This window comes from Oxyura jamaicensis, chromosome 1 (genome assembly GCF_011077185.1).
Source record: "Oxyura jamaicensis isolate SHBP4307 breed ruddy duck chromosome 1, BPBGC_Ojam_1.0, whole genome shotgun sequence".
Taxonomy (NCBI): Eukaryota; Metazoa; Chordata; class Aves; order Anseriformes; family Anatidae; genus Oxyura; species Oxyura jamaicensis.
Genome location: NC_048893.1, coordinates 118,948,076 through 118,974,176, shown reverse-complemented (window position 1 = coordinate 118,974,176; position 26,101 = coordinate 118,948,076). Strand labels below are relative to the sequence as shown.

Here is a 26,101-nt window from a genome sequence, read left to right as displayed (position 1 = left end):
TGAAGGCAGTCATTTGTTATGTCACTGTCATTCCATGTCACATCTCTGCCTCAGATTTTAGTACTTTCATTTTATTTTATATTTGGGACTCCTTTAGATGCCTTTCCTGACCTCACTTTCAGCCAGGCTGTGTCTGTACCTTTCATCTGCCTCTTCTTCCATTTCAGCAGAAGTATTACATTCTATTTTAAATCCAAAAAAGGACAATAATAGGAGATTTTATGGCTCCCGAAAGACAAGTGTAATAGCATTTTATAACTACAAGAAAGGAATTTAAATTCTGACTTGGACTGACTTGGACTGCAATGAGGGAAGACTGTTCCATGGAGAGGGCAACACAGCAAATGCCCACAGAATCACAGCATGGCTGAGGCTGGCAGGTGGCCTCTGGAGGCCACCTGTTCCAATCCCTGCTCAAGCAGGGCTACCCAGAGCAGGCTGCCCAGGACAATGCCCAGGCGGCTTTTGAAGATCTTCAACAAGGAGACCCCACAGCTCTCTGGGCAGCCTGTGCCAGTGCTCCTCACCCACACAGCACAGAAGTGCTGCCTGGTGCTCAGAGGGAGCCTCCTGGGCTCCACTTAGTGCCTGCTGCCTCTTGTCCCAGCACCGAGCACCACTGAAAAGAGCCTGACTCCCTCTATGCACCATCCCTATTTGAGCACATTGGTACGAATCCCCCTTAGAGGAGAGGCCAGCACCTAAAGATGAACCTCATGAAGTTCAGTAAGGTCAAGTGCAAGGTCCTGCATCTGGGCTGGAACAATCCCAAGCACAAATACAAGCTGGTTAGAGAGTGGATTGAGAGCAGCCCTGAGGAGAAGGACCTGAGGGTGTTGGTTGACAAGAAGCTCGACTTGAGCCATCAACGTGTGCTTGCAGCCCAGAAAGTCAACCGTATCCTGGGCCTCATCAAAAGAAGTGTAGCCAGCAGGTCTCGGGATTCTCCCCCTCTACTATGTTCTCATGAGACCCCACCTGGAGTACTGTGTTCAGCTCTGGGGTCCCCAGCGCAAGGATGTGAACCTGTTACAGAACGAGTCCAGGAGAGCCACAAAGACTATCAAGGTGCTGGAGCACCTCTCCTAAGAAGACAAGCTGAGGGAGTTGGGGTTTTGCAGCCTGGAGAAGAGAAGGCTCTGGGGAGACTTAGGAGTGGCCTTCCGGTAACTAAAAAGGGCCTACAGAAAACATGAGAGGGACTTTGTCAGGGAGCGTAGGGATAGGACAAGGAGTAATCTTTTTAAACTAAAAGAGTGCAGATTTAGGTAAGATATATTAGTAATAAATTCTTTACTATGAGAGTGGTGAAGCACAGGAACAGGTTGCCCAGAGAAGCTGTGGATATACCTTCCCTGGACATGTTCAAGACCCGGACAGACGAGGTTTTGAGTGTTTTTAACCATGCTACTACATAACTGGTGGTGACTTTCCTCCCACTGAGCTACTGCTGAAAGAATGCACTGCTCCACGGAGCAGCGAGGGGAAGCCCAGATCTCTTCTAATTGGGCCCCAAATGCTTCCCTTGCTGGTGCATGACTCTGTTTAAGTGACCTGTACAACTTAATACTGTCAGGTAATGAGGCTTGGTAACTGCTTGCTAACGTTAGTGGTAACGTCACTGGTAACAGCAATGGAGGAAAAGTGGAGTACGGCAGCATAAGGCACTGCTTGGCTGCAAGCCAGGCATTACTGCTGGGAATATGTGGAGGAGGGAGGAATGTGGCACAAGCAGCAACAAACTTCCAACAGTTTATAAAAACAATACTAGCTCATCCTTTCCTTTCCTTTTTTTTTTTTTTTTTTTTTTTTTTTCCTTCCTGGGTTCCAGGGGAAATTATCTGTTGCTTTCTTTACTCCCAAACGGACAACTGAAAACTCAGGACCCACTAAGCGTTCCACAGAACTTTTGCCACCTCTGAGCAGGTAGGAAAGCTAAGTACACCAAGCATGCACTTCTCCAGCCTTTCCTTCCACTCCTAGAAGGAGGGCACTGTCTCCTCATCCAAATCAGGTGATCAGAGGCCTGAAAAGCCCTTTAAATGAGACTTTTGGGTTGTGTTGGTGATACTCCAACCCCAGCCCTACTCCTCACTGCTCAGAAGGTGACTTCCACGCTTTGATCAGAAAATGTAGATGCTCAAGAGTATAATCGGCTTACGTTTTGTGTTAAAAAAAGGTCACCTGCCCTCTGGAAATGAACAGACTGAGGAAAATATTGCAGTGCTGTATCTGGTGACACAAGTATTTACACCCAGGAGGAAAGAGGAAGAGTGGTTCTCCTGCCACTCAGCCATGAATGAGCTCTCTGTTCAAGGAGTAAATGCTTCCAGGGGAGAAGTTTGAGGATTATGCTACAAAAGACCTGTAAGAAAAGGGCAGGCACCGATGCCTTAGCAGCGATAAGCAATTCCCACCAACACAGCAGGAAGATCTCTCAGATTTAGGTAAGATGTATTAGGAATAAATTCTCTACTATGAGAGTGGTGAGGCACAGGAACAGGTTGCCCAGAGAAGCTGTGGATGTACCTTCCCTGGACATGTTCAAGACCCGGACGGACGAGGTTTTGAGTGTTTTTAACCATGCTCCTACAAATCTGCTGGTGGTGACTTTCCTGCCACTGAGCTACTTCTGAAAAGTCCACTGAAAATCTTTCTCAGTATTGACCGTAGCCCTCTCTCTCACTGTCACTGTGAAAGAGTTCAGAACACTGAGGTATAAATGAGCCTTGGAAATTTGGAAATCTCCTTTCGCAGCTTTCTTCTTTTCATTACAGACACGACACGCTCCTCCAGTTGCTTCACAGCAATTAATGCGGTGAGGAGAAGGTTATCTAGAAGACTGATCTCCTCCGTGTCCATCAGGTACCTACAAATTATTCAAGAAAAACTAATGCTCCTTACACATGCAGCTTTAATGAAAAGGATTCCAGTCTGTTGATAGGGAGAACTAAAATCAGAACTATTGCTGAAAGACAATCAGACAATTAAATCCAATTAATCCTGTCTAATTAACCTCTCCTGCATAATTCTGCATGTTGAGAGTAATCTCAGAATGTAAGGGCTATGCTCTTCCTCAAAAGAGCTAAGACAAACACATTTTTCAATGCTGCATTTCTACGGTATTGTAGAAACCACAGTAATTACATCTAGCAGGTCCTTATGACAGTGGCTAATCAGGTAAAAATCACTCATTTGAGAAGTGATCCATGATTTACACCAAAAATTTGAACCACCTGCTGGAGTGTCCCCCTGACTACTGACACCATATCAACAAATTAGATGTTGTAGACTTTTTTTTTTTTTTTAATTATTATTGCATGCTAAATTCTATATTATACATTGCAGTATCATTACTGTTTTAATAGCAAAACCAGATCCTTGTATTCTTGACGCTTTATTACATGAAATAAGGTGGTTTTTATGGCTAAAAGCAATAAAAAGATAAAGGGCAATAAGTTAAGAAAAAGACAATTTTTAACAAGAGATGTAGTGTTCAGTGTGGAGGCATACTTGTTTCTTCAGCAGCATGCATCTGTGACCCAGACGATTGGTTTTAGATAATGTGTTATAACTGAACTGCTTTCCATGGCCATTCTTTAAAAGAATATTCACTGCACAGCTGCTCCAGCTCCTGTTAGTGCTGAATGACTGGGATGTTTCATTTGACAATGTCCTGTCCTCTAACACAGACTCATCTGGCTGAGCATTTAAAAGCTCTGGGGCAGGCCAGACTCTCTCCTCCCAAAGGTAAAATGTGTCTTTATCCCAAAGATAAAATGTGTCTCACATGCACAATGTCATCAGAAGGCATTTTAGAATTCCTTTCTACCTGGAAACCACCTTGTCTTTTAGTTTAGAGAGCTCACTTGTTTATATATTATTGTGAATATTATTGTAATCACTTTTTAATTGACAAGGACAAAACACAGCCATTTCACTTGATTTTATGGACAGTATTTTTTTCCACTGCCTGGATACCATCAAACTGAAAAGAGCAGCTTGCATGCTTCAGGTGATAACCATTATCTCAAGAGCAAAATTTGTCAAGCGAACAACTAGACATCATGAGGTCAAATCCTCATCTGGCCAGCCTCATCAAATCCTCATCTTCATTTAGTGAGATTTACATTTTTTTTCCTGTTTTTATTTTGTTTGGCTTTTTTTTGTTTGTTTTTAAACTCTCACTTCTTTGCAAGCAAAAAGATATGAACCTACATCAATATATCTCAAAACCTGAAAGCATTACACTACCATAGTATGACTTCTTCAAATAGCTGTTCATAAATATAGTGCTAGCAGAGGATAAGCTATTTGGGGAATTACATGTCACTGTTGTCTCTGATAATGCCTACCTAACAGAGGTTAAAAACTGTTTACTGTACAATCCTGAACGGACCACAATTCCACCACCAGCCACTAAGCCTTCATATGTTTCATCAAACTAATAGCACCCTGACTTTTCAAGAAGTTTCATCTCACATCAGTTCAATGCAGCTGTGATTCCCTGACCAGTTGATGAGAGTGCTGGATACCTTCCTGCTGCCCAAAACCCATATATAAATCTTCTAATGATGCCCTACAGTGGCATATATCACCTCCGTAGGAACTGTAATTTAAAAATGCAAATGAGACAAATGCATAAAGGAAATAAATTAATCAAGAAACATTGCTTAATATCAGCTGAGTCCTAGCCATTGACTCTTTCATTATAACAATAATTAATGCTATCATCTGCATCGCTTTGAGGATAAATAATGGTAAACAGTGATATTATGTATGTAGACATATAGCTTAACCACTGTCCACAAAGCGATACGGCGTGTTTTATTATAACCTACTGAGTAGAACACCCAACAATGTCTTTGCAAATTAATTAATAAGTGGGAGGTACTCAGGGCACCAAAGCGCTAATGACTGTATTTAGACCAAGAAGTGGATGAACACCACAGCACGGGCCAGCATCCCAATAACCTGATCAATTGAAGAGGCCCTCGGGAATTTAGTTTCAGTATGGCATGGCTTTTCTTCAGCCTGGAAGTCCAAGAATGTAGGAAAGGACACCTGGGTTATACCCAGGTACACCTAGGTTATACCCCATTATCGGGCCAAGACATAGACAGAGTTTACAGTCAGGTCAGCAACAGCCTATGTGCTAGCTGAGATGTAGTCTTAATAAAAAATCCTACAATAAATAAATAGCAAACAACTTCAAAATCATCAAGGAATGATCTCCATTTGCAGACCAAGAGGGTAATACTCTTGAGCAAAACATTTCCATATGGCTAGCTGTTTTACAGCAGAACATTACTTTGCTCTCTCTCTAATTTCCTCCTTCAGTGCTCATAGACCTAAGGCTTCGTTTCCAAGGGACGCAGGGTCCTTGAAACACAATGGTCCCTACCACTAGTAAGTAGCTCATCAGCAAATTAAGGCTTCTCTGCCATAGCTACGTGTACTGACTGTTAGGTGTACATTTGCATGGGATGCGGCCATACCCTTTAGAAAAACGACATACTCCAGGCCTGATGACTATCCAAGGGTGTTAGAACCCAAGCAATCCTATTTTCCCAAATGAAAAATTTTATTACGCCAATTACATTTACCTTGACAATGACATCAGTGGATAAGCAACATTTTAAAAAAGCTTGCATGTACCATCTCCTTGGATTTCAGTGGAAATCAGATGAATGATGTGTAAGATAGGCGCATGTCTTATTAATACAAGCACGGAAATCAATTAGCTGAAAAGGGATAAAATCTCAGAGAAAAGCAACAGATAATGTAATAGTTTTGTAATAGAAATGTAGAATTTATGGCATAGAGGGGCCAAGAGCTAACCTTTTCAGGCAGCATTTCAGAAGGACAGATCAAAACGCAAACCAAAAAGGGCAATGACATTTATCTTCCTCACTCATTCAGAGTTAGAAGCTCCTGTTGCTGTATGGGGCAGCCAGCCACAAGATCACCACAGTGGCTGCTGCCGAAACTGGTGGAGGCTCCGAACTGCCTCTCAGCAATTTCTCACCTTGTGTTAAGCAGCTGAGATGTTTCTTCCATACATGCCATGGAGAACCACCACTCCCACACCTCAAATTAAACGGGAAGCTGTCACCAGCTGCAGTGCACTGGAGTCTGCAAGGGTATGGGTGGGTTTTTTTAACCCTCTTGTCCTACCTTGGGAAATTAGGAGAAACAAATGCTTCCTGATTGCATCCTGCTATTGCAGTTACTGTTTACAGAGACTCAGGAAACTCATCCTGTCATCCCACGGGAAGACTGGAGGAGGGGGACACTAACAGTACAGCACGACAGACCATGTCCTCCTGGACCACCACTGCTAAGGTTAGAGACGTTATCAGCTTAAAGGCAAAATGCTGTCATTCTGAGCTAAGCTGTCTGCAATTAAATGTTCACACTCAGAAAACAAACTGGAAAAAAAAAAAAAAAAAAAAAAAGTAGTCCCAAACTAGTTTGATTCCTGCTCTCCTGGTCTCAAAGGTCCTTGAATTCTGTGCGACAACAAAATAATGCAAATTCTCATTTCAGTGATGCCCTGGAGCCATCATGAAGGGTGAGAGGATTTGTAAGGGGGCTGTAAAAGAACAGTGTGAAAAAGCAGATCTGCTGCAGGGCAACTGCTCTTGGAAAGAAAAGCAGCCGGAGCAGTTCTGGGTACTTTGAAGACTTTCAGAGGGAAGTTGGAAGAACGGGGGAGTGGTTCATAACGGTGTTACACAAACTGGGGGTGACTCTCAGCAGCCAAACCCGAGACTCACATGTCACTGATTTTTACCAGCTCTCCGTTTCAGCACTTTTTTTCACTATGTTCTTCATTTACATAGCTAGTCAATCTGTATCAACATCTGGTGGATAAATTAAATGACACAGCTAAGGTCATTGCTGCAATTACCTATTGCCACTTCGATTTGACCATTAAACAACAATTATGTCATTTAATATTGACGGCTCGTTATGTAACTTTAAGTACCCATAACTTTAAATGAAGAGTGAAAATTGCCCAACTTGAGTCAGCAATAGATGCTTCATTAAAACTGATAAAATTGCTATGTTGTTTAAATAATAAAGAAATGCAGTCCAGAGCAAGCACTTCAATCTGCTAAGTAGGAAAAGCTTCTGTTGACAGAACAGCCAGGTAAAGATTTCCACTACACATCCTAAATTCCAAATGGAACATTTTGTTTTTATTAATACTATTTTTATAAATGACGCTGTTTCAGCAAATGAGCATAAAAAGGGCAGGCTGTTTTACAATTTTTTCCTGCAATTTCTTTCTGCCTTCTCTGACACAGTCCCTACTGGACACAGGAGTTCTTGGACTGAGAACCTGATCGGGTACAGTAATGTACACAGAGTGTTCCCACGTTCTTTTAATAGTACCAAATAACACCCCCACGTAATTTAACTTCATTTTTACAAATACCCAAGCCCTCTAAAATAGAAAGCTGAGGACAGTAAGTTTGAAACTTGGAATTCATCTGTTTTAGCAAAATGTACTGTGGCAATTTGTAAGTGCGTGCATTGGATATGTGAAGAATAAAACTAACATTACTTCTCCTTTTACTGAAAAGTCTATTTTGGCACAAAGACATAGGCAAATGAGAAATGTTACCTTGTGCCCACTTGCATCTTACACGTTCACTTAAAAAAATTAGGCTTTCAGTAAATTGTAAGAATTTAAATTAGACACAAGGATCCTCTAGCAAATTATGATGCACTGGCATCAATTAAAGAATGGCAAATTTACAGAAAGGCAACACATCAGTCAGTACCTGGGATGTACAGAGTGCTACACTGCATTGCTCAATTATTCCCTATGGGCAAAGTGTAGGAGTTGGAAAATGGAAATGAACACTTTTGACAGCATTGATGTGCTTGGTCTCACTTTTTTCTTTTTTGGCATTTACCTAGATTGTAGAATTCACATTTTCTACCAGATTTTAAAATCCCATACATACTAAGCTCTTTACAAAGTTCTCCATATGAATGAGAAGCAAAATTTGGATCCTAATGTGGGGAAAAATAATAGGATCTAATGAGTATGCAATACAAAATCAACTTTAATAATATCTTTTCAGATAAAATATTACTGAACAGTCTGAAAAGACTTCAAAGATCCCATTATTACCGTTTTGACCTGAGGCAAAGCAAGGCACTGAAAACACATCAAGGCTTCCATTCAAGACTAAACGGGTTATGCTTCTATTATGCAATTTATATGAGAGTTAGGCAATGATGAATATACCCAATTCAAAAATAAAATAAAATAAAATGGTAGGTTATTCAGCAGCACTTTTATCAAAGCTTTACCCTATGTGGCAGTGCACAAAGAATCACTTTGACTAATCTGTTTTGTACACATGTACAAACACCTAAGTTTACTAACAGAAACACATATTACACATCCTTTGCTAAAATCAGTGTTGCTTCCGTACTAATAAGGACTCATTCCCAACCCAAAAAATAGAAATAAAATTCGCCAGAAAGAGGACTGTCCTGGACATTCATTTCTCCTGGAAACAGATGGATTTTAAAAGAAAAAATAAAGAGAAATTACATCTGCCTAAACATGTTCCTTCTCTATGCAGTAAGAAGGAAGGATATCTTCAACTCTTCACATCCAGGTGATACAGCGATAAAAGTTAAACTAAAAGGAAACTGACTTGAACGGTCCCACATCTTTTGAACTGTTGACCTGAACCCATCAGGACACTCTTTTCCCCTCTTATACAATTACCTCTGAACTTCTTAATATTCAAGAGTACTCAAGCTGAAATAGCAGAAAGAAATCCCAGAAGAAGAGCAGTTTCATGAGGATTCAGGTCTGACCAGCAACAGTATCAGAGACACCACTCCGTCTCTGGATCAAAGACGGCTGCAGAGTCAGAGTGCGGTTCAATTAACCGGCAGCTGTTTGAAGATCTACCCATATTAAAGAGATGTCTGCATGCACAATTACTATTTGTCCTGAATCCTCTAAACCACTCAGTTTCAGAGCAGAAATATAAAGGAAGCAAACAGGGCAATACGTTATAATTAAATGGCAAGTCAACACTTGTCTGCTTTTGCATTTTGTTAGCCTGAATTTATACATCTTATATCCCTTTTTGACACACAGAGCAGTCTTCTGGTTAATTTTTAAACAAATTGCTGCCACACGGCAAATACTAAGGAAAAAAACCTTCACACTTTCATTTGATTTTATCATATTGCTTTTCTAAGATAGCTTGGGTATGCCTTTACTGCAGAGCAAGTTCCCCGAGTTAGCTTGAAATAGATCAGTTTAGCTACTGAAAACAGTCTAATTATGCCAGCACAGAGTTTAGCAGGAGATAATTTAAGCTATATTTCACTATGGTAAATAAGCCTGCACTGAATGCTAGATTTGACTGTCCTAGTACTGAAGCTGGCTTGTTTAAAAGCTGGTTTATATATGTGTGCTATATGAATGTAACCTCCTTTATGAATGCAGCATATTCATTGATACTTTTAGAGAAATAGCTTAATTTTTATTATACCCTCCATTACTTATTAACAGGACCATTAAAAGCAAACAGTTAGCTATTAAATGGTCTGCCAAGCAGCCTATACTATAGCATAGATTGACCTATTATATCTCATACATGTGCTTTCTATTACTAAAATCCAAAGCTGCTAAAAAAATTAAAACGGCAACGACAAAACAACAAAACAAACAACAACAACAACAACAAAAAACATCAGAGAGGCGCACTGAAGTCATAATAAGCATGCAATTTGGGTATTCAAAATGACATCATGACAGCTGCCATGTGTTCCAAGTATTGAAAGTGCTTTAAAAATAAAGCAGTGGTAATGCAGTTTGGCAAATTGCTTCAATTGGCCTTCTACCATCCAAAAGCCAGCACTAACAGCAGCTTGGTTTGATTTTGCATCTGCCTTTTGTAAAATAGATTAGACAGGGAAAAGATACAGGATTTCTTCTTTTTTTTTCTTTTTTTTTTCTTCATTTCTGCCCCAGTCTTTCACTAAGTTTGCAACAATGCAACCAAATTACTTAGTAAATCCAGTGTACGCTCCAAGCATGCTAAGTGATGTATTAATTTTTCCACTCCACGTTTGAAATAAGTTATTAGGCTTTTCTCTTGCAGAGTATTTAACCTTGATAAAAGCACAGCCTCTCACTTCAATATAATTTTGTTTCACTACTCCTGGAAATTTTAATTGTACCAGTTTGTGTGATTGGGGAAAAAAAACAACTGGTAGAAGTGTCTTACCTAAAGACTGGTAGAGCTCAGTCATTTTGGGATGATCCCAGCAGGTCGTTTGCGTCTCATGGCTACAACACAAAACATAAAAGTTAGTAAAAGGGAATTTCTCTTTCCCTTGCACAGCATGTGATCCCACTTGCACACTGCAGTGCTGTGCCAGACCACCACCAGCAGCCCAAGCTCTTGTAGGAGGGAGCCTGAGCAGCAGCAGGATGTCTTCGTTCAACACCAGGTGTCAACTTGGACCGCTGTACCAATGGGCTCAGCTGTACATGGGCTCAGGGAGCAAAATTAAAAGTGCTGTTAACATTACAAGGACTGTGAGTGTTCAGATACCACAGCATGTTGGGGAATTTGTAATCACACCGGTTCCTAAAGTCCTCTGTTCATACAGATCATTCCCCAAACCAGAGGACAGATGTTTAGAAAGGCTTAAAGCATTTATGCTGACTGGATGTTGAGATCTGGGGCATTTTTGACCCCTTGCACCCTACGTGCCCTTTCTGCTCTTGCCACGTGTTACATCAGAGCTGGCCCACATGCCGTGGCTGCAATCACCCACGTCAGCCCAAACATCTGTACCAAAATCCCCACCAGCTGGCACCGCTTCTCAGGCCACGTGCTGCACCCATGCACGGACGTCTCCTTCTCGGTACCAAGCTACTGGGCTGCTTGGTTCCCAGGCCCTCTCCTTGCCCTAGAGGTCCCTGTGAAGACTGGGGAGGCAGGCAGAGCTGTTGGGAAGCCAGGGAAAGCCCAAAATGGGGTTATGAATCCCGGCCCTCCGACTAGAATGTAAATGGGATGATCTCTGCATGGAAGCTCGCAGTCTCCAGCTTTGCAACACAACGCGTTGCCAAGACACACAGCGTGAGAAAGCCAACTACACGAAGTGCTAGTGAGTATAGTAGCAACCCATGTCTCCTAAGGCTACACATTTTAAGGTTTTTTTGTTTGTTTTTTTTTTTTTTTTTTTTTTAATGATAGCATAGTTAACATGACCACGTATCCATCAACGTGGAAAATTTGAACGAAAATTCTCCTCATCCATCCTATAGCCAGTGAAGTCTTGGTCACACATAATTCAGCCCCACTGACAGACAATCACGAGTACTCTTAAAACTATTCTGAAAAGCACATACAGTTGGTAGCAATCGCATTTCCAATTCCTGTACTTAAAAAGCAGGCACCCTGGGTCCAGCACACACTCATCATTTGGAAGAAAGCACACAGAAGAGCAGGGTTTGATCCACAGTGCTTTGGAGTTACTGGAGCACACACCTCTCAGCTCCAAGAGAATGAATCACAACCCTGCAAGCAAGCTGAATGCCCTTGTATACCAAACTGTGCACTGGAAAGCTGATGTAATGGGGTTATTTTAGAGAGCAAACTGTCCTTGAGCTCTTTTTGGGGCAGTGATGTTCCAAAGTGCACCTCTACAGGCATACCCTAAGCTAAGATGGGATGCAGATCTCAAACACTTCAACTCCACCACTGCTCAAGGGAAAAAGAAATTTGTGAGACGTTTTCTTAGCAGGACTTCATTTTGGTCTTAGAAGACGGGCTAGTTACTCGATCCACGTGAACACTTGACTGGTCCAGTAATGTCTATTCAGTATGTAATATTCCCACATTTTGCTCTGTAACTGCACAAAAGAATGAAAGGGCTCACAAGCAATAAGCATAAGGAAAAATGCAGGCATAGCACTGCCTGAGCTGAGCACAAGCTTTTTAAACAAGCCTCGTCTCATCAGCCTCAGCATTCCCTCCCCTTCCTAATTCCTGTGGTGGCTGAAGGTTGTGAGAGAGGCAGGAGGATGGCAGAGCTGCAGCCGTGGTCTTGTTCTTCGCTCCGGTAAAAAAAATGAGCTGAGAAGGGAGGGGGCTGCAATGGCACTCAGCAACGTGAGCTCACCCTGTTTGCTAACCATGGACATGGAAAACCCATGGATCCGAGACAACTGTGCCCCAGCTCCCAAATTTGTCACTGTGTTTGGTACAGAGTGGTTCTGCAGCACCAGCAGTTCTTGGCATAGCTTGGTATAGTTGAAGTGTATTTCTGAAGACAAAAAGGAACAGTTTCCCTCATACATTGAGTCCCCCAGAAACCTGGCTTCCACATGCCTGTGCTTATACAATAGCAGCCCAAAGGGAAAGAGGAAGGGAACACATTCACTGCCAAGTAACTCTGTACCGACAGAGATCTCACGATTCAGGTAAGCGGACTGCAGAAGCACATAAACATTCAGAGCCACGGACCTGTGACTGCAGTTTGTTAGCGCCCACTGTTAGTTCCAGATCAGTAGCTCCCGAGGCATGAGCCTGACAGCCTCGGCTTGCCTCCCGATGGGCAGGTGGCCCCAGATGGGGGCTATTACAGAACAAACTCCAGCACTGCAAACAAGCACGTTCCTCAGGCTGGGAGCTGGGGCTGACGGAAGGGAAACAGCTCAGGAATTTTGGTGATGATGGTTTTCCACACCTCTTTATTATCTCAGATGCCATGTGTGCAAGTACTTCTCAGATACCTGCATAGCAAGTGCTTGGCTTCTGTGCCAATTATGTAGCAAAGACATGGAGGAGAGAAAGAACTCGTGAACTCGTGCACGCAGTTACAAGAAAGCTCTGAAATTAATCTGCCTATTTTTTCATGTGAATTCAGTTTGGCAGCCCCAGATTGTTCAGTGGATATACAAGACCACTTGGGGTACCATAGCTGTTAGTCTGGGAGATTTCAAAGGCACTGATTCACATTAAAATATTTTAAAGCCATCGGGCATCTGGCAATGATGTATCTATACAGGACTCTGGAATCCCATGCCTGTGCTGGATAGAAGAGCAAAAGAATAATTTTAGATGCAGAGAACTATTATGGTTAATCACTCATCAACACTACCTGGACGACTATTTTATTGGCATTTTTATGGTAAGCCTAAATCACCAGATACTGGTGAATTTCGTGTGAATGGTTTAAGCTCATGTCACTTAATCTTCCTGAAAAGCCCGATGAAATAACTGATTTTCCTGAGATCTTGTAAATAAAATTTCCCTTACAAAGAAACACTGGACTTCAATTGTGTCTGTGTATTTTTGCTACGAGTTACCCCCCGCACCACACAGCGTGCCCGTACATCACGACTACCCGGAGCACCTCACCCAGATGCACGCTTTGCAAGGAGCGGTTTCACTCACTTCACCTACAGGTCGCTAGGGCTGAACTCGCGGGGTGGGTACACTTCCCCTCTGCTCCCTCCCTTCGCTTTGTCTGCAAACTCGGTGGCAGCGCAGAGGAAATACTCCTTTCTGCGGGGTGCACCTGCCAGGCGGTGCAGGCCCCAGCTCCGGCCTCTGCCCGCAAAGCGGGGACTCAGAAGCCGCCTGGCCTGGTTGGTGGGCTTGCAGCGGGACCCCGGCAATCCTGTCCTGCAGGAGACTCAGGCTGTGGAGCTGTCCTGACACCTTCTGCCCCACCAGGCTGCATTTTGGGGGAGCTGACCTCGGCGGCTGTGCCCAGGCAGAGGCAGGGAGGCTGCAGCTCCTTCGCTCCAGCCGACAGCCATTCGCCACTGGCCTCTCAGCTGAGCATTCCCCGCTCCCCAGGTTATCGGCCACACTGCGTGCCAAGAAATGTTAGGCTCCGTCGAGGCTGCTCTCCTCAAGCCTCTCTGCCATTTCCAAAGGGCATTGAATGGTGAGCCTCGGGGCCGGGCGGGGGAGGCCCTGCGTGCCTGCCTGCGCTGCGAGCACCGTCTGTAGGGAAGTGCCAGCTCAGCAGTTTCCAGCAGCCTCAACCACGCTTGGGAACGCTGTAGCATCCTTAATAGAGCTGCAGCAAAACGCCTGCCAGAGTTTCAAACTCGAGTGAACAAGGCCCTGTACAGCCAGCGAGGCCGAGGGACAGGGGAAGTGTAGCACGAGCCCTCCTGACCTGCAGCAGTTGAAGCCAGGTGAGAATATGTGCTGAAATACGGGCACAACATGCTTTTCCAAAGAACTACTGACACAAAAAGACATCAGTGTACATGTGCAGTGCTTTTGCAATATTGCACACGCTCAGAGGATACGTTCTCCACTTTGTCTCTTTATTCCAGTCACCTAAATTAATCACTATCTTTCAAATCGCAGAGATTTTGCAACAAATACAAATCTAAGTGGGCTCATGTGGCTTGTTTTCCTCTTTCTCACCTGACTTAAGCTGCAAAGGTGGAAAGAAAATGAAAAGCAGGCCCCAGAAGGAGAAGAACAGCGATGGTTACTGGTGACACCTAGGTGCTGGTGTGACTGGCAAGCTAAACACACTGATAATTCAGAGGGATGAAAGTTGTCACCTAATACATCCTTTGGGAACTGCAGGACCACTTCATTAAAGGATGATTATATTATATTAGCAAGGATAATTTTTATGTGGGCAATTCTGTCACACTATGCCAGTGCAAACTCCTCTGTTCTTGCCAAAAGCACAGAGATTTGTCTCTCATCATTGTTAGGAGAGCTAATAACAAACGGGATTGAAAACCTGAAATCAAGAGATGATATTCTAAGTGGCATGCTAACTGAATTACAGTTCCCTTGTTACAACTTGATCAGTTTGGACAAAATACAGTTATTTTCTCTTCCCTCACTTCATTTGAGCAACACCAGCAGCCCGAGGAGTGGAGAACAATCCCCCTCAGCCCAGTACTGAAATGCTCCTGCACAGGTCGCACCAAAACCTTCGCAGACCTTTTTGACTGCTCTTGCTCACATTCCTTCTCCTATTATTATTATTTTATGGCAATACATATGATTCAGGTTTTTGTGTTTATTCACTGCTAAGCTCCAGAGCCTAGAACTTTTGACTGCAACCGCATAGTCCTTTTTAAGCTCTTATGCTGCTCTTCACTTCTGATACTGGAGCAAATTCTGCAGTGCTTTTCCCCTTCACACATTATTTGAAAATGCAACACGAACTAGATGTGCAAGTGCACAGATGTGCATAGAATAAGAAATTCCATCAGGTGGCAAGAAATAGATAGTTACATACACTTAATAACAAGCTGAAATTAAAGTGTTATTTTTCGAAGCACTGAATTGATCCGCTTTCAGTCAACACAATTTATAATGCCTCGCACCTTTTGGCTTTAAGATCAGTAAAAGGTTATTACAACCACCTTATGACTGCTGTCAAAAAGCCAAAACAAACATGATACAGTTGCTTGGCTGTTCCTAAACTAACAGAAATGCAATTCAAAGCCTTTGTACGCGGAGATGCTACCGCTCAGTTAAAATTAAAACTGTTTTCAGCAGTAGATGACAGTGATTGCACGGAAGACTTAACAGTTGTCTTTTTACAGCGTTTCATTAATTCCCGGGGTAAAACACGTTACTGCTATGGAAAGTATTAACGGCGTGAGAAGGTGGCACTCCTTTGTGCTTTACAAAGGACTACTGTTTTCACCCATAAACCCGGAGCCTACCGATCTGCACACAGAGATTATTCCTGCTTAAGCCAAGGATCAGCGTCTTTTCGGCAGGAATTTGACTGCAGAATGTTTTACTGGCTTTTGCCAGATTTATCTCCCTGCTGAAGGGAGGCACCGAGACATATTTAAGTTTCTTGCTGATACTGGAAATGAATAGGAGAAGGGCAAATATCAACTGCCAAGTACTGAATAGTAACTCTTTTTTTTTTTTCCCCCTTTTCCCCGGTGATGTTAAACATTTATTTTGTGCGCTCCGTGGCGGGCAAAGATTACTGCTCAGCCGCTGGGGCCGGCCGAGCCTGCCCCTCCAGCTGCTGCCTGCCCGCTGTCTATTTGCTTTACAAAGCCTCCCCGCTCCTGCCAAAGCCATTTCACGGCGGGCTCCCGGCTCACCCCGGCTCGGACAACCCACTCCTCAGCCTTAGGACATCGCTTCCCCAGCACCAACCCCGCTCCCAGCCTGGGACCCCCCCAGCTGCTGCATTTGTAAGCATCTGCCCGAAGTTGCCTCCTGCAGCAAGTCACGAAAGCCCTGTGCAGGTAGCGCTGCACAGCCCCGGGGCGCCCCCCGGAGCCCCCCGCTGCCGCCCCACCGTGCCCGTGCCCGGCTGGGGGGTGGGGGACTCCGCGCTGCCCCCCGGAGCGGAGCACCCCGGCGGCACGCCCGCTCCCCGCCGCGCCTCCTCCGGGACCGCTCGCCCGCCTTGCCCCCGCAGCCCCGCCGGCACCTGCCGCCTCGCCCCGCTCCTCCTCACCCTCTGCGCTGCTCCCTCATGGCGGCGGCTGCTCGCCGGAGCCACCAACAGCGCGCCCGCACGGCCCCGCCGCCCAGCACCACTGCGGCCGCCCCGCCGCCGGGCGGGCGGGAGCGAGGGAGGGAGGCAAAGAGAGGGCGGCGCTCGCCGTGCCGCGCCGCGCCGTCCTGTGCCGTGCTCTGCCACACCGTGCCGAGCCGAGCCGAGCCGTGCCGCCCCGGCCCGCCCCCGGCGCTGTGTGGGCTGCTGCTTCCCGCCGCCGGGAGGGGGCTGGCTGCCGCTGGGCGGGCCTCGGCGGGCGGCTGAGGGGGAAAGGGTAGAAGCGTTAGGGTTGGGAAGGACTTCCGAGATGGTCTGGACGAACGTCCCCCTGCCACAAGTATCCCCCATTAAGCCATATCACTAAATTTGGCTAAAACCATATCCCCCAGGTTGGCGTGGATGTCGTGGCGCAGCTGTTGGTCACCGCGGTGCCAAGCGGTGGGCTTGCGGGTGACACCGGGTGATTGCTCTGCCACCCCGGGCACCCCTCCAGCCCAGCTGGGCCCGGCCGAGCACTGGGTATGTAGGCGCACGTCAAGGATCTCCTCGCAGCACTGCATTTCACACCGGCACAGCCAGTCTCTTGCACACCTTTCCCATCTCTCCGTCCTTCCTTCCTGAAAGCGATGCTGGGGGAGACCTAGGTCCTTCATGCATCTGGGTAATTTTCCCAGGCTTGCAGATCTGCATTTGTGGTAAAGGTGTCCCAAACAGCACCTTCCAAACCTACAAAAAATCTTTATTTTTACACTGGGAAGACGCAGGCCTGGATGCACAGAAAACTCATTTCACCCATAGTTTCTATACCACATCAACATCCTTGGACTGCTTTCCAAATGTACAGATGTCAGTAAGCACAGGACTTGGTGGCTTCTATCCTAAATATTAGGCTCTCGGGGGCTGTCTCTAAGGCTGCAGGCATCTGGATATCCTGCTTTTAGGAAAACCCCAAGCAGTTCAGGGGAAGCCTGTGTGCTCTTTCCTAGAAACATTACAAGGGCAGGATGCCCAAGGTTCAACCCCTCCAACTGCCCAAGGCATCCGTGAAACCTAAGGGAGTGAAATGTAAATTTCTCATAGTTTCTACACAACCTAACTTGTTTCAAAAGGTCTAAGTCACAGTTTTCATTCATCTCGCATCTGCAACGCTGCTGCGACAAGGAAAGACAAAGAATTCATCTCTGTGCGGACAGATAGAGTGCCACGTTAAAGCTCACTGGGCCCCTGAGAACTTCCCCATGCACTTCAGTTTGTTGTTGTGTATTGGATCAGGTGAGCGAACTGGCTGAAGGCTGTCAGTTGCTCCAAATCAACAACCACATCTTTTCCCATCTTCTGCTAAGTTTTAAGAAGCGAGGGATCTCTCTCTGAGTCTTTAAAATATGATTTTTAGTACATTGACTGGGAGGGACTTCACGATCCATTACACTGAGAGAAGAGCTGCCTGCTTAATGCAGCAGGGCTAGCTGTGGCTGGAAGCCTGCAGTTTCACAAAAAATGCATTTTGCTTTCTTTCAAGAAATACCTTGTCCTCCTCCTCCGGTACAAATTCCTTCAGTTTTTTACTTTACTGGAGTTTCCTGGTCTTCCTTAACAGGAGCTTGCTGCTGTTATTATCATATTGTCTTCTTTCCCATACAATAGTGCCAAGTAATAAGAATTTAAAAAACAGTCTGAAATTCTCATACTTTGCATAATCTTCTTTCTCCTTGAGTTACAAATAAGGTATTGTATTCAATTAGACTCACAGCAGGTGAAAACCCCAATTAGTGAATCCATTTTCTTTGGCTTTTTTTCCCCTACCTTACACCCACACACTTTTTTTTTTTTTTTTTTTTTTTTTAACAATAAAGGGGAACTCTGAGTCATTCCTCAATTGAAAAGCAAATTAACCCTTTGATCTCCCAAATCAAACTATTACCCACTCAAGAACATCCAGGAGAAAACATGAATGTTGAAAGATTAAAGGATTAAGGCCTATTGACTTTATAATTTGATTTTATGTATATATATATATATAAAAAACACCAGTTTAATGTAGTTCTGATTGCTTTCTCCAAATCCACAAGAGCTTTTAGTAATTCTGATTGACCTCAAAATTATACTTTTGCTTTATAATGTAAGCAAGTAATACCACTCTTATTCCAAATTAGTTTTAAACTACTCATAATTTATTATAAAAATATATTTTGTTTGCAGTGTAAATGATTACTGTCTTGGGATTTTTAACTGAAGCAAACCTATATGCCATACTTAATTTTAAGCCATTTATCTGATAAAAAAACAAACAAACAAACAAACAAACAGACTTCTTCCTGTAGAAAATAAAACGGGATTACAGAGTAAGCAGAATTTTAATTCCCTGTGGTGCTTTTCTTATCCAAGGGCTACTCAGTCAATTTGGACACCTACACAGAGACCTTAATCAGAAGGAAAACAGTTTTTATTTCTTACATTGTAGGCTTGTGCCGGACTGTATCTGATCAAGGTGTCTGTCTTCAACATTTACCAACACCAGGAACTTAAGGGGAAATTGCAGCCCCCTAATAAAGGAGGGGTAATCTGCTTTCAGTGCAGTTGTCTTCTTAATAATTAGAGACTGGCTTAGTAACCCAAAACTCAGGAAAAGAAAAGATTAAATGGATTTTCAGGTACTACGACTGCACTGCTTGCTGCAGTTCATGGAACCTGTGCATTTGAGAGTTCCCATCTGCCAAACCTAACACATTATTCTCAGAATTCTGTCACTTTTCTATAAGGAAAAAGCCTCAGATATGCACACTTTAAAAATTACAATATGAACATAAAACAACTGATTCTCAAATAGTATTGCTTGAGTATAAATCTGCACGTTTTATGAGGGAGATCAGCATCGGTACGCCACGTTACAGACAGATAAGGAAACCTGAACACAGAAATGGGTAGGGACTCGCCTAAAAGCACGTAGGAGGGCAGGCCTAACTTTGCTTGTAAGATAAAGACTTAACTTCTTTAGTTTTTCTGTCACTGAAAGTAAAGATACAGCATTTTTCTATCAACTTAGTTTTTTTTTCTCTAGTTCTGCGAAGCGTGTAGCGCTCCTCGTAAGCGTGGCTTTACTATTTCTCAGTTATCTGGGCACTGGATTAGCACACACTTGTCTTGCATATAAGAAGACATTGTGGTGCCCTGTGTCGGCCTGGCTAATCCGCTCTGCTGTTTGAGCCTATTTTCTTTTTCTTGGTATAAATAAATACAAAGAATCACTTGGGATGGCATGATGACACTTTTCTGGATCATCCGTCTTAAATATGCTCCAAGGGCTGACACCTCCAGGATTTCTTCTGTTTGTTGATAGCCCTCTCAGATGAGCCAAGAAGAGAGGACTGGATCAGATGATGCATTATTATTATTATTATTTTTTTTGTCTGTTCACACATTACGGTTGCAAACACACTAAAACACTGTAAATACAACGAAGAAAATAGTTTTGAAATTCTGCATTCATTTTCCCCAATGCTGCACTGTAAATTAAACACTCGGTAAAGCATGCATTGCTATGTATAGCTACAATCAGTTATTTGCACCATGGGAGGGCTGAGGAGGGAGCATGCCACTTCCCGTTTGGAGGGAAACACAGTTTGTGTCCTGCATGAAAGGAGATGAGTAAGTGCTTCTTCTTAAACAGGGATCGTCCTTCACACTGTAAGGCAGACGTGTTCTTCTGAGGTGTTCTTGTATCAAGCAGAGTAGGAAAAATGTGTATTTTTAAAAAATAAAACTATTTCTGTAGTAAATATTGCAGAGCTTGCAGCAATTTAATGCACAGTATGGAAAGTATCGTTACACAGCGTGCGTAACAGGAGGATGTGTATTCCTGCCGAATACACAATGGCACAAGCTCTGCCTTCCTTTATGAAACTCCTTTGGGCTATGCCTGCTTTTACTGTAGTAAAGACACCTGATTAAACAGAAGTCCTAGCTACTCTGCAAGATGAGCATCACAGAGCCTTAGGAGCAGTCTGTGTGTGCCTTTTGTCGTGCCACACTGTGTGCTGTTGATAGAAGATGAATGATAGGATGCCTGTCATTTTAGGTTTATTAAATATATGTATGAATTTCATCCTATTAAAATCTTGGACAGGCTAACTGGGAGACGGTAAAATTCTTAGCTGAAAGTGGCAATGCAGACAGCCAGCAGTAGCAGAGCGTTTGTTCAGCTCACTGCCAGGTGTATGATCCTAACGGAGGTGCAGATGGCAAGACTTTCTGTTTGGAGAGCAAATAAGGTTACATGCTGTCCACTGCATCCAGTAGTGCATGTCCCAGTTCCACTGGTGCTATGAGCTCTTCAGGTAAGCGCCTGGAAATACCAAAAGCTCTTCTCTCCCTCCCATGCCAAACCACAAGAAGTAAAGAAAATTAGGAATGGAACAAGCCCTGCTCTTCTGGGATGGAGATGAACTGGGGTCTGGGTAGTCAAAAGAATGGGAAGATCAAGAATCAAAATGCTGACAAAATGATAAATAAATAAAAATATTAAAAATAAAACAACCACCCTGCAGTAAGGCTTTTGGAAAGCTAAGCAAAAAAAAAGAGCCTATAAAAAAAGACTTAAACTCTCTCAGCAGCAAAAAAACTTAGGCCAAGCAAAACTGCATGCTAATCTTGACAATCTACAAATAAGACTTGGAAAATAGTAATTATACATCATAAGTTCTTGGTTGGAGGAATCTGTATTGGCAAAATGAATGGCTATCATTTCAGTAAGTGAGGTTGTGAAAAAGTGCAGACTAATAAGGATAAATTAAACAAAACAATGAAGGCAAAGTCTATTTCTTACTTTCCTTTGCATTCCCAGTTAGAAATAAATGACTGTTTTGCCTCCTGGGGGATTAAAATAAGCAGGATTTCATAAACTCTCTTGCTCACTGAGTCTCTTTTCACGTCCAAATCTTTCTTTCCGTGCATAAAATTATGTTGCAAACACAGAAGCTGGCTTCCCAGATCATGAACTTCTCTGCTGTTTCCCATCAATGCATAGGTCTCAAGCACAAGAAACTCTATCTTGCAGGCCTCCTTCACTCAGAGACCCAAAAACGCGATGCTAGCTACTGATCACCATGCATTCCTGGTGGTGGAGGCCACTTGCAAGCAGCCCACTCTTCCAAAGCCTTCCACAGACAGTAAAGGAGAAGCATGCATTCCCTTTCCACTAATCTACTTTTTGTTTGCATTCCATGAAATATGTATTATTGACACTCTCATCAGGTCTGTTTGTATGACTAAAACCATACAAACAGAAAAGTTTTTCCTTCATTCAGTACATTTTTCCAAAAGAGCTCTGTGCAGCCACCTAGATCACACTAGGAGATCACGTCAGGATATTCCAGTAGTAAGACCACAGTTAAATATTCAAAGAAGAGGACGGTGGAAATCTATTGCATTTTGTAACAGCTACAAGCAGGCAAGTTTCCAATCAGACCACTAGCCAAGCAAACTTTGCATCTTTGAGTTACTGCGTGCATTTTGTGTCTGTGTTTTAGCAAAGGAACCTTTCCAGTGTTCTTACAGAATTGTAACTTCTGTTGCTTTAAAATATACTCTGAACCTTTCACAGCTACCATGTTTCCTCAATGATTATAATATACATAACATTTTAATATATTATTCTAACAAAAAGGGTCCCTGACTATTTTTATGTAAACACTGGGCTATTCCATCATCTTCCCAAGCATGAGCCTAGCAGGTATGAGAAGGCTGAGGTTTCTTCCTTACCATTTCCTAGACTGGACCACACAGAATCCCAATGCGAGAAAGGGAGAGTTCTCCCTCCCCAGTAAATCAAACTTTGTTTGTTTTAGTCTCCAAACTGGAGAGGCTTCAGCTTCTTTGCTATGCTGTCTCTTAGTACCTAACCAGCGTAACACAAGCAAAGCTTACCCTTTTTGCATAGCACGACTGCTTTGCTCTCTTCCTATACATCCAACATAGGGGGTTCAAATATCAGGGGAAAGCATAGCTCTGCATGTGGGGGTGAAAAAAAAAAAAAAAAAAAAGCCTACAGAACCTTTTTCTGTAGGAGGCAACAGCTCCACCTAACAAGCCTCACCAGTAAATTTATCTAGATTAACTCCTTCATCTGATCCAGGTGATGTTTCTCAGGGTTTATTTGCATAGAAGTGCAGCTTCAGGTTAAGGTTGTGCAACTAGTCACAGATCGAGGTCAGACTTCACAACAACAAGAAAAGTAAAAGCCTCTCATTTGGCTTTTCTGAAATAAAAACTTTTAAAGTTCTTTCCAAAACAATAATCAATGACAAAACATACTTCTATTTAATTCTGTTTGACTACAACATGAAGCAATCGTTCATACAGTCCTGACAGTGTGTGCTGTCTGTAATGGCAAGTGGCAATAGTCTCATCTTGTCCATGCCAAGGAGTGAAAATTAATGTTTATACATACATTCATTTGAAACAAGTGTAGACATACAGATAATCTCCATCAGCAAATGCTTCCAGAGACAGATGAATCAGTGTCATCTAACATGGAGACAAGTCTGAAGTCACAGATATTAGTTTATCCTAACTGAATCTGAATTTAATTCAGCACTTAAATACTGCACTAAAGACAGATACAGAGGAATTTTCAGGGATAATAAAAATTATTTCATAGAATCATAGAACGGCTTGGGTTAGAAAGGATCTTAAAGATCATCTAGTTCCAGCCTCTCTGCCATGGGGTGGTTCCTTATTTTTTAGCTAGGTGTAAGAAAACGATTTCATTCAAGTCTCCTGTGGCAAGTTCAAGCATTTACACTTTGGAACATACTTCACATCATTTCAGATGGCTTCTGCTCCATTTATTTACTGAACTATAATTTGGTCCTTTCCAACTACGTAGTCCTCACAGCTCTTGAATGTAAGCATCTTTATGTATCTCCTTCTGTATCCAGCACTTCTGTATCTAGTTTGCTGTTAATTCAGGAAACAATCCCGTGGAAGTTTGCTGATGATAGTGAAAAAGTCTTGCTAGACTGTATTTCATGGTTTAAATTTGATGTTTAAGTCTAATAATGGGAATGCATTTGATAAAACTCAATCTCTGGGTATACTTTCATTTTTTTCTGACTGAATTCAGCCAAACCTCTCCCAGTACATTTCAACAAGGCTTCCCTTGCAATTCTACCAGCATGCCTTCACTTCACTCTCTGATTTCTGTTACTGAAGAAAATGGAGTCTCTTGGTAAACAAATAAGCCTGCAAAGGAAGATTCCATTTCTAGCAAAGCAGACAGATTAGCCATGGAAAAACTTGCAGTGAGAATCAGAGATGCCTTGTCTACCCAAGTCAAAGAGCCTTGATACAGGAACACAGATGACTTTTAGGACCTACCATAATCCACTATCAAATCAAGGACAATGGTGGAACTCAAAATCTGCCAAAATACACTTTCTGTACTGAACATTCATCCACATTGAACCAACCAACTAAATTAGTAATGTGGATTTGGAACTTTTTTTCATCTTTAAGAAACAATAGTGCCTCTAAATCCTGAACATTCTGCACAACCCTAAAATATTAAGGAGTTAAACCATGTTTATGCTCCATATTAACATTCTTAGACCCCCGTGGCTACAATCTACCATCCTTGAACATATTATCAGAAATGTCACCCTACCTACAATTCCACCACATTAACATCTTCTGCTTTTTTCTAAGTCTAGTCCAGACTTAAATAAAAAATTCTTATTGCCTGGCCTAAGTGGAGTAACCCGTCTTTACCATCTTTTTGCCGCCTGATACACAATTCCAGATTATATTAAAAGTTCAGACTACCTAATTTATCTGTCAGAAACATCACAACACAGTTTTTGTTACCCCCCTCTCAATAAAAAGAAAAAAAAAAAAAAGTGTTACATTCAATCAAGATTTCTCCATATTTCTATATGCCAAGCATTCACAGGATCCAGACCAGTTGTGTATTTCATACCGTCCACTTGGACTATTACTACCTTTTATGCTGGCATAAATTTACTAGGCTTAGATAACACTACCTACTGTGTAGAAGATTATTTTCTCCATGTTCTTAATGTTACAAAGAAGGGTCATCCGAACTCACACTTCCTGTCTTAGAAAACTTTACGACTTTGCTCATTCATCCTTAATTCATCCAACACAGCAAAATCAGACTGTCATGTTAAGAAAATATAATGTTGTTTTAAATTATCATTGTTCTCTTGAAGTAAAAAAAAAATCTTTTAAGTACTATCAACAGCTCTGGCTCACAATTGCCAGCTTAAGAACCAAATGTCATTTTGCAAACAATTATCACCACTTCAGTTAATGTTTTTACACTAATATGCATCTGTCTGTTGAAAACAAAGCACAGATCTTCACTTTACCTTCTAAATCAAAGATATTAAGATATGCGATGTCTAGATGCTTTTGTGCCGCAGTAATGAAATTTGGTTTTGCTTATGGACATTGCACATTTTATCAGTATTCAGAAATTAATCTCTTGTTCCTATTCCATAGTTTGTTGCTGCAGTTGGTCTTACTCTTAAAAATCTGCATTCATTATTTCTCAAATTATTATCCTTCCACCCATGTCCTTCAATTTGTTCTGTTTTTAGGGTAACTAACGGAGCAAATAATTTATTAAGGATAAAAATAATTTTGCAAAGATTTGCAAAGCTGACAGCCTAAGAATTTTGCCGAATGGAGCCCAAGTAGACAGTAAAGGATTAGACCCTATCTAATCCACTGCTTTTATCAAATCATTGTATTTAATACTGAACTAAAACCTTTGGAGAGTTTTATTTTTAGCAGCTTGCCATACTGTTTATTAATTTGGCTTTATTCTATGAATTACAATTTGGAAATCAAAGACAAGAAAGATTTCTTGTTTGTGAGTATGGCATCATCATTAAAAGTCTTCCATCCCCCAAACAACTATATATAATAATTTTTTTAGATTCTATGCCATATTGATACTATTTTTCTGTTAACTTGCTTGGTAAACATTACACTTCACTGAAGCTAGCATTTATTTTAAAATGCTAAATTGGATTATATGCAATGAATATAATCATTGGGGATGACAGCACACTCCATTGGGTCAGAGATGAAGAAAGTGACTGGTTTTGATAGTTGTTTCCATGTTAATTTTGTTCATGAAGCTTGCTAGTAATCTGGAGACAAACGGAGCCAGTGGCACCATATTTATACTGTCATTTAATCAAATTATTTAGTTTATGAAATAGCCAAGAGAGATCAGCTCTCCAAATCTGACAGTATGTTGGCTATGCAGACTTTCTAAAGGCATTTATTTTATATCTACACTGCTATGTGTGTCTGCCCTGAAAATAATAGTCACCGCTTGGGCCAAGTTTCACACAGTGGGTCTTTTTCATATTGCTGAGAGCTTGACCACTCTCAAGTAGACTGGCCATGGTACTGCTCTACTTCCCAGTTACTGCTCCCCTGGACCTGAGGCGTAATTGACATGTACACTTATTTGTTTATTTTTAAACTGTCTGAACTAGTGTGGGAATTGTTCTGGTCCAGAAGAGCAGTTTCTTTATGAAAC

General features: G+C 42.5%; 1 protein-coding gene across 17 annotated transcripts in view; it reads right to left on the bottom strand.

Annotated features, from left to right (window-relative positions):
* DMD (dystrophin) overlaps nt 1-26,101 on the bottom strand; it is a 1,227,136-nt gene that overhangs the window by 71,624 nt on the left and 1,129,411 nt on the right. For 13 of the 17 annotated variants that reach the window (XM_035333326.1, XM_035333348.1, XM_035333385.1 and 10 more), the window contains one exon: nt 10,278-10,339. In XM_035333326.1, coding sequence (XP_035189217.1) covers nt 10,278-10,339 — 62 coding nt within the window. Of the gene's footprint in view, nt 1-10,277; nt 10,340-16,488; nt 16,718-26,101 lie in introns of those variants that run through there. The other 4 variants (XM_035333438.1, XM_035333447.1, XM_035333429.1 and 1 more) reach the window with 2 other exon arrangements.